Source organism: Pezoporus occidentalis, unplaced genomic scaffold (genome assembly GCF_034315485.1).
Source record: "Pezoporus occidentalis ecotype Australia unplaced genomic scaffold, CSIRO_AGI_Poc_V1 ctg32, whole genome shotgun sequence".
Classification (NCBI taxonomy): Eukaryota; Metazoa; Chordata; class Aves; order Psittaciformes; family Psittacidae; genus Pezoporus; species Pezoporus occidentalis.
Window position 1 is genome coordinate 1,225,080 of NW_026915158.1, and position 14,250 is coordinate 1,239,329.

General features: G+C 40.7%; 1 protein-coding gene across 1 annotated transcript in view; it reads left to right on the top strand.

Annotated features, from left to right (window-relative positions):
* Positions 1-14,250, top strand: part of VWA3B (von Willebrand factor A domain containing 3B) — a 72,195-nt gene that overhangs the window by 39,938 nt on the left and 18,007 nt on the right. Inside the window, 5 exon segments of the mRNA XM_062628561.1 lie at positions 628-789; positions 1,909-1,948; positions 2,070-2,226; positions 5,209-5,327; positions 8,053-8,103. Coding sequence (XP_062484545.1) covers positions 628-789; positions 1,909-1,948; positions 2,070-2,226; positions 5,209-5,327; positions 8,053-8,103 — 529 coding nt within the window.

Below are 14,250 nucleotides of genomic sequence, written 5' to 3' on the forward strand. Positions count from 1 at the left end.
TTATTCACTAATTTGAAAAGATTCTGTTAAAAATAGCAAAAAACCCCACCCTTGTAGGAATAAACAAATACTTTACTGACTTAAACAATCGTCCTTCCAAAATTCTAACTTTTGTAATTTTTACTTTTTGGCCATTTTACTTATTTGGTCCAAACAGACAAACAGATGTCTGCTCAATTATGGTTCGTTGCAGGCACTGCAATGAAAAAAAGTTTTGACAGACTGTTTTGAAAGCTCTTCAAATAGTTTTTTAACAGTAATTATTAAATCCTTATCTCTTTTTATTCTAAATAAGTACATCATTGGCAAGAATGAAGACCTGATCTATGTTTCATTAGTTACAGCATTGCTCACACTAATATTTCTGCTTATTACATGTGTAACACTAAGCTTCTCTTTGAAGCATTCTTTGTATGCAGTCTGAAACCAGGTTTACTCAGCTGATGTAAAAGTAGTTTTCATCCTCGGGAAAGTACAAGGTACAAATTAGGACTGATTGTGTTTGAAGTCTTGTGTAGGCACTCCCTTAAAAATTGAGACTGAATAGCAAAGGGGAACTCAAAAATCCCAGGCACATATTTGAGCAATAAGTTAGCTCTTCCTTTCTTTCCCTTTCAACACCTACAGAGCAAACAAAGACGAGTCTGCTGCGAATCCTGAAGAAATCTAGAGAAGAAAGCCCAGAGGAAGGAATATCTCCTGAAAAAAAGAGGTCTTCTGTCAAAAAGAGTGTGAAATGTACAGCCACTTGCGAAGGCAAGTTGGCAGAACAGGAGTCTGCCAGAACAGGTGGGGCAGACAATAACATTTCTCCTGCTGTGTTTGTAACTAATGGTGCCTCCTTTGAGGCAAAAGTGTGCGCAGAAATGCAGCAGAAAGGATTGGAACACAGCTCAGATGGAGAGAGCTGGACGTGCAGAAGGATATTGTAACAAGGCCCTTACAGGTGCAGCCAGACTTCTGCCTGTGCCCAGACTATTAGGTTTACAGCAGCTTAGTCATTTCCACAGTATGAGGCAGCAGTGATACAGCTATGCCTTACACTGCTGGAAGGATATCACACTTGCTTCTTATCAACAGAGTAAATACATCTTGAGAATCTTGTTATACACTAACAGATTGTTGAGATACAGTAATTTGTAGTTACTTCCAATGCTGAGGTTAAAGCTGAATGGTGATTCTAATTCTTTGGTACCAATGTAAAAGGCGGTTGCACTTTATTAGTATGCTTAGACTTGAAAAAAACATACTCTCTGGGATAGATGCGTATATAGAGACAAAAGTATTTCCTGTGGGGCTTGCATATACATCCAGATAGTTTTCTTGTATCTCAGGAATTCATGCAACTCTGAACTTTATAATAAGTTGTCTAAGTTGTTCTAAAAAGTCACCTATATACTTAAAGATGTTTGACTTTTTTTACATTTCAGTGTCTTTTTTTATTTCTTTATATACCTTTTATACGGATTTTCATAGCAGTATACCTTAGATTAGCCACTCCCTGCCATCTCGCTACTGATATCACTAGTATTGGTATCCCATCTTGAAATGGGAAATAAACCAGATAGTCTTTTTCTTGTTGTTGTAATAAATAAATACACATCAAGTTTATTTTTCTTTTAAATTAAATTATTCCTCAACTATTTTATAAATTTCCTCATTGATTAATTAGGGCTTATGAGTCATCTAGTAGCACTGTTACTATTGATCAAGCAACAAGAAACACAGGAAACCTAATTCTTATTGATTAATTTAGCATTTGAATTACTGTGATTACTGTGTAGTCTTTGTGACACTGCTAGTAAGCTAAAATTATAAAAAATGATGCTATTATATGTCAGTTTATATTTGAGTACTTTTGTGTGCACAAAAGTTGTGAGCTAATGAAATGCTAATGTTTCATTTTAGATCCGAAGGTGCAGAAATCTGTGAAAAGGGCATCTAAAAGGTATGTGTTGGCACTTATGTACATACATCGCGCAAATTATTTATATTTTTCTTCTGTCATTTCAAACTTCTCAAATGTATTTCTACCTTGTGCTACATCTAACAGTCTCTTTTTTTTCTAGTTCTTTAGCTATCTCTTCAGCTCTTTGGTTGAAGACCCATGGCTTGGTTGCTAGGCGACTCACCATCATGGATGCCTTAGCTCCTACTGCTGTTCCTCATGGTACCAAATACATCCCAGTTCTGTAAAAACATGTAGTTTCTAAAGTATTTGATGAGGTAATGCTCACACACTGTTTCAAAGCAAACAAAAAAAAACCTTGATACTGTTTTTAGAAAGATGTTTTTATTAATTTCTGTAAATGTCATAATTGCATTCCCTAGTGTTTATTGTAGATGGTTGATGTCTACTAAATGTGTAATGCATATCTGAATGTTTATTCATGCATCAGTAAGAAGATAAAACTGATAGTTAATAGTATTTCTTGCAGACTTTGTCGTTAAGTTTTAGAGCTATATATTTTTATTTCACAGTTACCAGTTGATGGCAGTGTGCAGCCATCAGGTATCCAGCAATTTCTTGAGCACCGTAGCCTCTACTGAGACATATTAATTCACTGGAGTATTTATTTTAGGTCCATAAATTCATTTGGAAAACTTTGCAGGTGCACAGTCATGGATTTGTGCATTCTCAAGGTTTACATGGGTCTGCTAAGACCTTTTGAAAAATATTGGAATTCAGTAATTAAAATTTAATTCTGATAGGTGTAGGCAATTGTGAGACTGTAAAATTTACAATAAATTGTGTATCATGAAGCTCTAATTGCCATTCCACATAGTATTTCAAGTTTACTATTTGCTTAGAAGACAGACATTCCATTCTGCTTTTACTCTTCAGTACCATAATAATGTGTTTGTGTTTGTTTGCCCCTTATATGCTATTCAAAGTGTTTTATAAACTGTATTAAATACTAATTTTGTAAGTGATGCTGTTTGTACTTGGAGTTACTCTAGAAATTTGTTAGGAAATGTAACAGCGGGCTTCTGCATGGTAAAGCCCTGCTGAATTTTTATTAAATTAGTTTGAGTAAATAGCAGACAACAACCATGGCAATATGAAACTGTAAGAGAGGTATTCTGTTTCTTGCCTTTCAGCTTTCGAGCTCCTCCTGAAAATGACAGGTAGTGAGATTTCATGGCTCACAATTCTGGGCAGAGATTTACCTCATCTGTCTCTGGCAAGATACTTCACACTAACATGTTCCCATTAACTTTAGCTTCTAAGAGATCTCAAGATTAATTCAATATTAGGAACTTAGATGTGGTCTGGCACTGATGTGACACAGATTTGTTAATGAGAGAAAAGATGTCCTCAGAAAGAGAGGGGAATTTAAAGTCATATGAATCTCATGGGTAGTTATATATATACAACAAATATAAAGTGCTTCTGAAAAAATGGTCATACTACAGTAATTTGGAATCCAGCTAGGCTGTAATGATTCAAACACAAATAAAACATTTCTGAAAAATGTTCTCATTAAAGAAGTCTTTTAGTATTTTATTTTCTGATTGCTTCCCTTGTTCCCCCAACCAGGGTTTTAGATTTATTTAAATTGAACCTCATCCATCTTTTTGTCATCTATATCCTGGTCTCAGACAGGCAGTTGGAGAAGGTTCCCACTTAACCATACATGTTGGCGACATTTCTGGGGAGAGTAATATTCCCCATCTTCTCCATTTATTTCTTGGATTTTTTTCTGTTTATAATCATTATCAGGACGTTGATGTATAAAATAGTTTTTTGTCATGGTTTAATGCCAGCCACCAACTAAGTACCACACAACTGCTTGCTCACTCCCCCTGGTCCTCCCCACCGCCTTGTGGGATGGGGGGGGAGAACTGGAAAAACACAAAACCTGCGGATTGAGATAAGAACAGTTACATAATTGAAATAAAGTAAAATATAGTCACAATAATAACAAAAACAATAACAATAATAAATAATATTAGAAAAAAAGAGAAAGAGGAGTAAAACTCAGGAAACACAAGTGATGATCAATACAATTGCTCATCACCTGCAGACTAATGCCCAGCTCATCCCCAAGCAGTGATCGGTGACTCCTGGCCAACTCCCACAGTTTCTATACTGAGCATAACATTCTGTGGTATGGAATATCCCTTTGGCTAGTTTGGGTCAGCTCTCCTGTCTCTGCTCCCGCCTGGCTTCTTGCGCGCTTCCTCACTGGCAGAGCATGAGAGACTGGAAAGTCTGTGTCTTAAAGTAAGCACTGCTTAGCAACAACTAAAACATCAGTGTGTTATAAACATTGTTCTCATACTAAATCCAAAACACAGCACTGTATTGGCTACTGAGGAAAAAAAAATAAACAAAAAAAAAACCTAACTAAACAACTCTATCCCAGCCAAAACCAGAATACTTTTCTTACATGAACTGCTGAGTAATTTAAGAAGCTGAATGATGGTGGGACTTTGGACTGACAGATTGAGAAAGCATCTTTACTCCTTTCTGTCATCCTTTTATACCTTTTTCTCTGCCTTTTGAAGATCTGCTTTTAAGTGTATGACTTTTTATTTTGTAAAGAAGTTGATTTATGTCAATGCTGTATTTTGAGATTTGATAGGTATTTAAGTTCCTGATTCTGCCCAACCTGGTTAGGTTCCTAAGTCTTATTATGGTTAAGTAAGACTAGTTTCAGTGAGCAATATCCACCTTGTTCATTCTTTGGTGATCAGCGCAATGGTTAAAAATGTCTCTCTTCATTTTTAGTACTCCAGTTCCTTAGAAAATATGGTCCTCCAGAATAAGAGTATTAAATACATTAAAAAAGTAACTAACACACCTGTATGCTAGAATTAGGTGCTAATAGAGTGTTGTTTTAAAGCAGTACAACCTGGAATATGGTCATGCTTCAGACATTCTTGTCTCCCTTCTGACCAACCCTTCCATTATTAAAGTGAATTGTTTGACAGTACTGATTTAGTTAGACTTAACTAGTAGTTGGGAATCTTAATTTGCAACTTCTACATAAAGGGATTGTGTAAATTCAGAAGATTTTATTAGCAGGCTGGAATCTATGTCTTAATTCTGACATTTCTTTGCGGTGCTCAGATCTTTCTGCAGCCTTCCAGTGGTCCCTCTGGCTGTTCTGATCCTTGGACATGGACTCATAGGCATTCAGTTATACTGATGGAGGAAAAGTTGTATGATAAATAAAGTTTTTGTCTTTTATTGTATAATAGATCCTACCATTGGCCCACGTTAGCAACAACAAGAAGTGGATCACGCTAATTAATCCTCAGGCAGTGAATCTTGATGCCTATAAAGAGAAGCTGGAACAAGCAATTAAATCCTATGAAAGGCAAGTCTACTCATCAGAAATTTATCAAGCTTTTAGTCTTATTTAAGATTTTTCTTATGTAGTGGATATTCACTCACATGCTTTGATTAATACTGGTAATTCTGCACATTGACATACTTTAATCCACCACCTACCTGCAGAAGAAATGTTTATTTTCTTAAAAAAAAAAAGTAGGATTAAGAGACCCAGATAATAGGCTAGGAAATAATAAATGTTTATTCAGTGCTAAAAAAATTAAATCATTCTTTTACTTTCTGGGAATAAACTTGACAGCAGAAACCCCTAAGGAGGAATATCCCCCAAACATGCAGTGCTACCCAGGCTTTTAATTTACAGTTAAGCTCCTAAATCCATAGACTGACTTTTAAATTAGTGGCTTGCTCTTTGCTGCCAGCTGCCTAGCACTAAACTATGGATGCAAGAATGTAACTCCTTGAGATACAATTATAATTTTTTTTTTTTGAGAGAGAGAGAAGTATGAGAGATATTAACTAAATGTTAGTAAAAACACATCAGAAGTAAACAGGACAAAGACATTAGATCTCTAAGATATTTCTTTTCTTGGCCTAACTCTGGATTTTTTTTTTAAGTAATGCAATTATTTGACTACTACTGTCATTCAGTAAACTTATGACAGCTTTGACTAGAATTGCTTAAATAAATACGTCTTTTTCAGACTGTCTTCTAATACCATTTACAGATGTAATTATTTTAGATGACAAAAAATAACATCGATGATAAATGTTTAGTCTTTATTTTTTTATTAATTCCACTGAGACCCTTTAAGGTTTTTCTCCCCTCTGTAGCTCTATGATCATGCCAATTCTTTCAAAACATGTAATAGCCCTGTTTTTCAGTCCCATGTCCTATTTCTGAATGTATCCATCTTTTGTGGTAAAAATTAAGAATTATGATTTGCGAATGTTGCTTGCTATGTCTAATCTTAATGAAATTCAGTGAATAAAAATCTTTTGGGTTTGTGTGCTCAGTCACTGAGACAATACTGTTATTATCAGGCCGAAAATCTCGATTTTTATTCATTTTGATAGAAGGTTCAAGTGGCGTATTTTTTATGGTGGCTTCTGCAAAAATATTGAATTTTTCATTTCTGTGCCATACCATTGCATATTTTACATTTACTGACTTCAATTCTGAGGGAAGAAAAGTGTTTTCTGGTAAAACTCTGATGATCTGACAGCATTTTACAGTCTCCCTATAATTTTGGTGATTAGGAGTACTGTTTACTTATGTTTACCTGTACAGATCAATGAATCAGTGCATTTACAATAGTAAATTGAGTTCACTGCTTCTGTGAAAAGATGGATAGAAGAGAGATCTGCCTGAAGGTCTTTATAATTGACAATGTGAAAAAGAGTTCTCATGGCTTTTCCTCTACATGTGAGACAGCAACCCAGTCAAATATATTTTGCTCTAAATGCACAGTACTTTTCCAGTAACTGAATTTGCAGAGGCTGCAGTTCAGCTTTGTGAATAGTGATTGGTCACAAATTTATTCTGCCATCTATACATGAGACAATATAGAAGGGCATGCAGGTTTCAAGAACAGAAGCAAGCATAACAGTATCTTCCCTATACGTAGATTGACTGTAACATCAGATTTAGTGGGAGAAAAGTGGCAAAGGCAAAAAATTCTGTACTCTAACAAAGTAAATATCCAGTACTTAAGGAGAAAACCACTGGAAGCTTCAAAATGTCTATGATCTTGTATAGCCAAAAGCTTTTACAAATGAGTTACGAGTGTGCACATTCAGAAGTTTGAAATAAGCTTAATTTAATAAGCTTAATTAGTGCATGCTAAGACTGCAGATTGTGAATGAATGAAGTGATTTACATTGTAGAACTGCTGGGGTTTGGTTTCTAGTAGATAAAATCAATCACTGGAAATTAATATTAAAAATCTGGTGTTAATGAGCTTTTTTGTACATGCACCAGTAAATCTGGCAGGACTGTTAAAAGTTTGATGGTTATAATATGAATTTTTCCTAACAATGAGTTTGTTCTTGTATTTCCAAAGGAAGTTTGGAATTTTTTCTACAATTACAGCAATCTCCGTAGAGGTTTATTTCTATAGTATGAAATGAAATAATTGTGTGATGGCTTAATTATTTGAGATGTCAACAGTGAAAACTGTAAGCTAAATGACCCAATGAGAGTTTATAATTTATGTCTAAAAAGCAAAAGCAGAAAGTTTAGTGGTATTTTTAAAAGATCTCAGAACTGCACTGTTTTGGGATAATCCCTTCTGTTTTCCTGTCAGTAGTTTTTGTTCATAGCCAGAGTTTAACAAAACAGAAACCTGAATGGCACAAATGAGAGGTTACCTTAGCAGGAAAAACAATAAATAATTAAAAAGAACTGTGTTTAGATTAACTGGCATTTAATCAATTTTGTTATTTGATTTAACATGCTGGTGCTGATGAGAACCATCCACAGAAAATCCTGGCAAGAAGCAGCTGTGATTACCATTAATCTTTCTATGACCCTGAAATAGTCATGCTGCTACCTGATGGAAGCTGCTGTTTTCCCATCTTCTCTTGCAGTTGATAATTTCATAGCTGAATGATGAGGATACAGTCTGATCATGCAGTGCTCTTGGAATACAAATCAATGCAGATATCATAAGAAACTGTTTATTAGCTAGCTTTGAGATGATTGGATGCACAAGGAACTCTGTTCTCTCAAAAACGACTGTTTTCTTTAATAGGCGCCTAAATCTAGTTATTTGGAGAGCACTCCCTCAGGAGGAAAGAGACAAGTAAGTTACCACCTTTTGGTTTTCTAACCTACCTCTAAAAGGCTGATCATAAATATTTGATACTTTTTATCAATATTTCAGTAACCAATTGGTTTTATTTTCAAATGTATCAAATATATGTATACCTTACTTTCACCAATGAATGTGATATGGAGCAATATTAAACTCTGGACATTCTTGCATTGCTGATTATTTTTAAAGGAAAAGACTTGCATTCTACTTGGATGTGCTGGTCTATTCTCAATCAGTGTCAACTGGCAGGGCCTTGGGAGGGCAGCATATCATTGCCTTTGGCATCAAGTTAAATCTCTCATCCTGTAAAGAACATTTCAGTGATTGGTTTGCAAAGGAATAATAAGCACCTTTACAGCATGCGCTGCAACTGTATGTCACACTGGAATTTTTTACTATTTTAACTAGCTTATTTCTGTATATTGATTTAGAAAACTAGTGACTGTATAAATAAGACTGACATCAGTGAAGTTAGATTCTCTTCGCTTCAGAGAATAGAATCATAGAAACATAGAATCATAGAATCGTTAGGGTTGGAAAGGACCTTAAGATCATCTAGTTCCAAGCCCCCCACCGTGGGCAGGGACACCTTACACTAAATCATATCACCCAAGGCCTCGTCCAGCCTGGTCTTGAACACTGCCAGGGATGGAGCATTCACAGCCTCCCTGGGCAACTCATTCCAGTGCCTCACCACCCTAACAGGAAAGAATTTCCTTCTTATATCTAACCTAAACTTCCCCTCTTTAAGTTTGAACCTGTTAGCCCTTGTCCTGTCACTACAGTCTCTAATGAAGAGTCCCTCTCCAGCATCCCTGTAGGCCCCCTTCAGACACTGGAAGGCTGCTATGAGGCCTCCACGCAGCCTTCTCTTCTCCAGGCTCAACAGCCCCAACTTCCTCAGCCTGTCTTCATACGGGAGGTGCTCCAGTCCCCTGATCATCCTCGTGGCCTTTCTCTGGACTTGTTCCAACAGTTCCATGTCCTTTTTATGTTGAGGACACCAGAACTGCACACAATACTCCAGGTGAGGTCTCACAAGAGCAGAGTAGAGGGGCAGGATCACCTCCTTCGACCTGCTGGTCACGCTCCTTTTGATGCAGCCCAGGATACGGTTGGCTTTCTGGGCTGCAAGCACACACTGCCAGCTCATGTTAAGTTTCTCATCGACCAACACCCCCAAGTCCTTCTCCGCAGGGCTGCTCTGAATCTCCTCTCTGCCTAACCTGTAGCTGTGCCTGGGATTGCCCCAACCCAGGTGTAGGACCTTGCACTTGGCATGGTTAAACTTCATGAGGTTGGCATCAGCCCACCGCACAAGCATGTCAAGGTCCCTCTGGATGGCATTCCTTCCCTCCAGCGTATCAACCAAACCACACAGCTTGGTGTCATCGGCAAACTTGCTGAGGGCGCACTCAATCCCACTGTCCATGTCAGTGACAATGATGTTAAACAAGACTGGTCCCTGAGGGACGCCACTCGTTACTGGTCTCCAGCTGGACATTGAGCCACTGACCACAGCTCTTTGTGTGTGGCCATCCAGCCAGGTCTTATCCACCGAGTGGTCCATCCATCAAATTGATGTCGCTCCAATTTAGAGACAAGGATGTCGTGTGGGACAGTGTCGAATGCTTTGCACAAGTCCAGGTAGATGACATCAACTGCTCTACCCCTGTCCATCAGTTCTGTAGCCCTATCATAGAAGGCCACCAAATTGGTCAGGCAGGATTTCCCCTTAGTGAAGCCATGCTGGCTGTCACCAAGCACCTTGTTGATTTTCATGTGCCTTAGCATGCCATCCAGGAGAATCTGCTCCAAGATTTTGCCAGGCACAGAGGTGAGACTGACTGGTCTGTAATTCCCTGGGTCATCCATTTTCCCCTTCTTGAAAATGGGGGTTATATTTCCCTTTTTCCAGTCATCGCGAACTTCACCTGACTGCCATGATTTCTCAAATATGATGGCCAGCGGCTTCGCAACTTCATTTGCCAGCTCCTTCAGGACCCACGGGTGGATCTCATCAGGACCCATGGACTTGTGCAGATTGATTTTTAAGACGGTCTTGAACCAGTTCCTCTCCTACAGTGTGCGCAAGGTCTTCATTCTCACAGTCCCTGCATCTGCCTTCCAAGACTTGGGTGGTTTGGTCAGAGCCTTTGCCAGTGAAGACCGAGGCGAAGAAGTCATTCAGAACCTCAGCCTTCTCCAAATCCTGTGTAGCCAGTTCTCCCGAGAGCTTCCTGAGGGGGTCTATGTTCTCCCTAGTCTGTTTTATATTTGCTATGTACCTGTAGAATCCCTTCCTGTTATCTTTAATACCTCTAGCTAAGTTTAATTCTAACTGAGCCTTAGCTTTCCTAACCTGGTCCCTAGCTTCTCGGACAACATCCCTGTACTCTTCCCAGGCCACCTGTCCTTGCTTCCACTTGTTATAAGCCTCTTTTTTCATTTGAATTTTCCTCAGGATCTCCTTATCCATCCAAGGAGGTCTCCTGGCCCTCCTGCTGCACTTCCTTCTAGTTGGGATGCAACACTCCTGAGCTTGCAGCAGGTGATCCTTGAATATCAACCAAGAGTCTTGGGCCCCCCTGCCTTCTAGGGCTGTATCCCATGGAACCTTCCGAAGCAGGTTCCTGAAGAGGCCAAAGTCTGCTCCTTTGAAGTCCAGGGCAGTGAGCTTGCTGCACGCTCTTCTCACTGACCTGAGGATCTCAAATTCGAGCATCTCATGATCGCTGCATCCAAGGCTGCCCTGGAGAGTCACATTTCCAACGAGCCCTTCCCTGTTGGTGAGCACGAGGTCAAGCACGGCACCTCTCCTTGTCGGCTCCTCTATTACTTGCAGAAGGAAGTTGTCTTCTACACAATCGAGGAACCTCCTGGATTGCTTGTGCCAGGCCGTACCGTCCTTCCAACAGATGTCAGGGTGGTTGAAGTCACCCATGAGAACAAGGGCCTGCGAGTGTGAGGCTTTTCCTATCTGTCTATGGAGTGCTTCATCCACAGGTTCTCCTTGGTCAGGCGGTCTGTAACAGATCCCCACAGTAATGTCTCCCATAGCTATATTCCCTTTAACCCTGACCCACAAACTCTCTGTGGGCTGCTCACCTGTCCCCAGACAGAGTTCCATACTCTCCAGCCTATCCCTAACATAAAGGGCAACTCCCCCTCCCCGCCTGCCGGGCCTGTCCTTCCTAAAGAGCCTGTAACCTTCCATTCCAACACTCCAGTCATAGGAGCCATCCCACCATGGTCCTGTGATGCCTATTATATCATACCCCTTTAGACGTGCGCACATCTCTAATTCCTCTTGTTTGTTCCCCATGCTACGGGCATTTGTATAGAGGCATCTGAGCCGAGCTCCAAATGAAGCCTGCTCATTGGCTGGAGCGGCTGGGATATCTCTACATTGCTCCGAGCATTTATTATAGGTGCTGGCAACTGACTGGGTGTGTTGGGATGGAATGATGGCGCCTGCCCCCAACACATCTAGTTTAAAGCCTCCTTGAGCAGCCTGGCAAGCCTCCTACCAAAACTGCTCTTTCCCTTCTTTTTCCCAGCCCCCACTAGACCTGGCCTACAAGCTTGGCTCCCATGTTCAAGGCACCCAAACCCCTCACTATGACACCACCCTTTTAACCATTTATTAACCTGGCTAATCCTCCTAGCTTTTTTAAGGTCCTCCCCTGTACCCTGGAGAATTGATGAAAAGACCACCTGAGCTCCAGAGCCCTTAACCACCTCCCCCAGGGCTCTGTAGTCCTTCTTTATGTTCCTCAGGCTACTACTGTCTATATCCCTAGCACCCACATGTATCACCAGGAGTGGGTCATTACCTAGTCCGTGGGACTTACTAGACCAGGCAGCCTTTCTGCCACATCCCTGATCCGTGCCCCTGGTAGGCAACACACCTCCCTTGAGACAGGGTCGGGCCGGCAGACGAGTGCTTCTGTCCCTTGCAGTGTAGAGTCCCCTACTACTACGACCCACTGCTTTTTCCTAGCAGCACCAGTAGAGATCTTCTTTAGCAGTGCATCAGCCGGCTGTTTCTGGCTCGAGTGCGTTTCCCCGTTAGCCCTCTGCAGGACAGCAAAGCGGTTCTGCGTGGGGACAGGGGATTTAGGGGGAAGCCCCTTGCTTTTGGTTGTCCTTTTCCTTCTTTTTTTTTGTTGCTTTTTTTTTTTTTTTTTTGTCACTAATTCCCAGCTTCCCGGGTTAACGGCCTCCTTCTTTCCTTCATGAGGCAGAGGTGAAGCTCGAGGCCCCTGCACAGTTTGGGCCAGGAGCAAGCATTCCTGCTTCCTCTCGGCTTCCCTGACATCTCGCAGTCTATTAACAGCATCCTGTAGCTCAGCCCCTGCTGCCGCAGGACCTCCACCAGGGAGCACCGAGTGCAGCCCTGCCCATTGTGCACCCTCCCCTCACCAGACCAGTGCAGGCACTCTCTACACCCCGAGCTCTGCACTGCAGCCTCCCCTCTCATCAGCTCTGTCTGGGTGCCTACGCTGCCACCGCCGGGGCAGCCAGAGCAGAGCTGCCGGACTGGGCCCTGATCACACGCCGAGTGCTCACCACCCCGCTCACCACCCCGCTCACGATCCCGCTCACGATCCCGCTCACGATCCCGCTCACCACCCCGGCCGCCTGCCCGCCCGCGGAAACTGCCTCGACCCGCTCTGTTCGCCGCGCTCCCCGGGGCAGGTTTTTACCCAGTCAGGGCTGGTGCTGCTGCTCCTGGCTCCGCCCCGTGTGAGTCAGCTGCTCGCTCTCGTCAGCTGAGCTGCCGGCTCCTGGGCAGGTCCTGTCGAGGACTTGAGGCTCCCTCGGTGGCTCTCGTCGCTCTGAGTTGAGGCTCCTGGACGCTGATCTCCCCCCCCCGCTCTTTGTTGAAGGCGTCCTCTCTCCTACTCACCTCAGCAATTGAATAAAGTGAATAGGTATGAGATATTCCTAGGTAGAAAAATGGTAATGAAAATGAGAATGTTTTTAAGACTACTTAAGCTACTGAGCAAAAAATACACAGAGGACTAAGAAGAACTAAAACCCCGTTCTGGTGCAGGGAGAAAGTGAACACTGTTAAACAGAAGAACATCACAGAATTAAAGAAAAAAAATAAGTAGATGTCTGTTGATAGACAACGAGTTGTAAAGTATAAGAATTTGACAGGGTGGTATCCAAAACATTTTATTATTGGTAATATATGGCCAAATATGTACATAAGAAAAAAAAAAAGTCCTACCAATGATTGTACAGTCTGTTGCTAGGGAGTCATATTTAAATCATTAATAGTAGTGCATGGAATTGAAATATTTGATGTATTTCTCTTCCAAACTTACAATCTGAATGATCATTTTCAGGTACTAGAAAAGGATGACAATATACTTCCAAATCAGTAATCAGGAAGGAAAGAGTAATAAAGTCTACTAACTAGATTACAATAGTCCTGAAATAATTGATTGAGGAGCTTTCTGGTTTGCTAGTGTGTATTTAAATCTTATCTCAGGCGCTGAGGAAATGCAAATTTACTAGAGAAGTGGTAATTTTGTGCTTGTGTTCAAAATGGTTGGGAAATACAATTCAGGAGATACGTTTGCTTGACATTGATTATAAATTAATAATGGATTCAGGTAATAGAGAACAAGATCTAGGTAAATAACTATACTGGTCAGGTTAATTTCAATACAAGGCAGTTCCTAGAGCAGAAAGATAAGCAGTGACAAAGAGTAGGGCAATGTGGTAGGCATCACCATGGATGTATGTGTTGATAAGACAGACACTTAAATACTCTCCCCAGTTCTAGGTTTCACATTTTTAAAAATGTTGGCAAAGCTGTAGAGAAGAGCCTCAAAAGACCTACTTTTTGAGTACTAAAAAGAAGTCTGTTACTTCCAATTGGAGATGTAAAGAATTCTACCTCTTCTGGATTTTGGAGTTTGGTTTTTATCAAGTTAACTGTATCTAATTGGCATTTTGGTTTATAAGTACCTTCAGTGTGTATCTTCAAACTGGCTCTTTAATCAAGTGGACATTAACATAATCTGAACCATGGATGGAAGCACACTTCTGATCGCTGAGTACAACTGAGCAGTGCAAGGCTGGCAGAACAGTAAACAAAGGAGATTGTCTCTTTTTTAT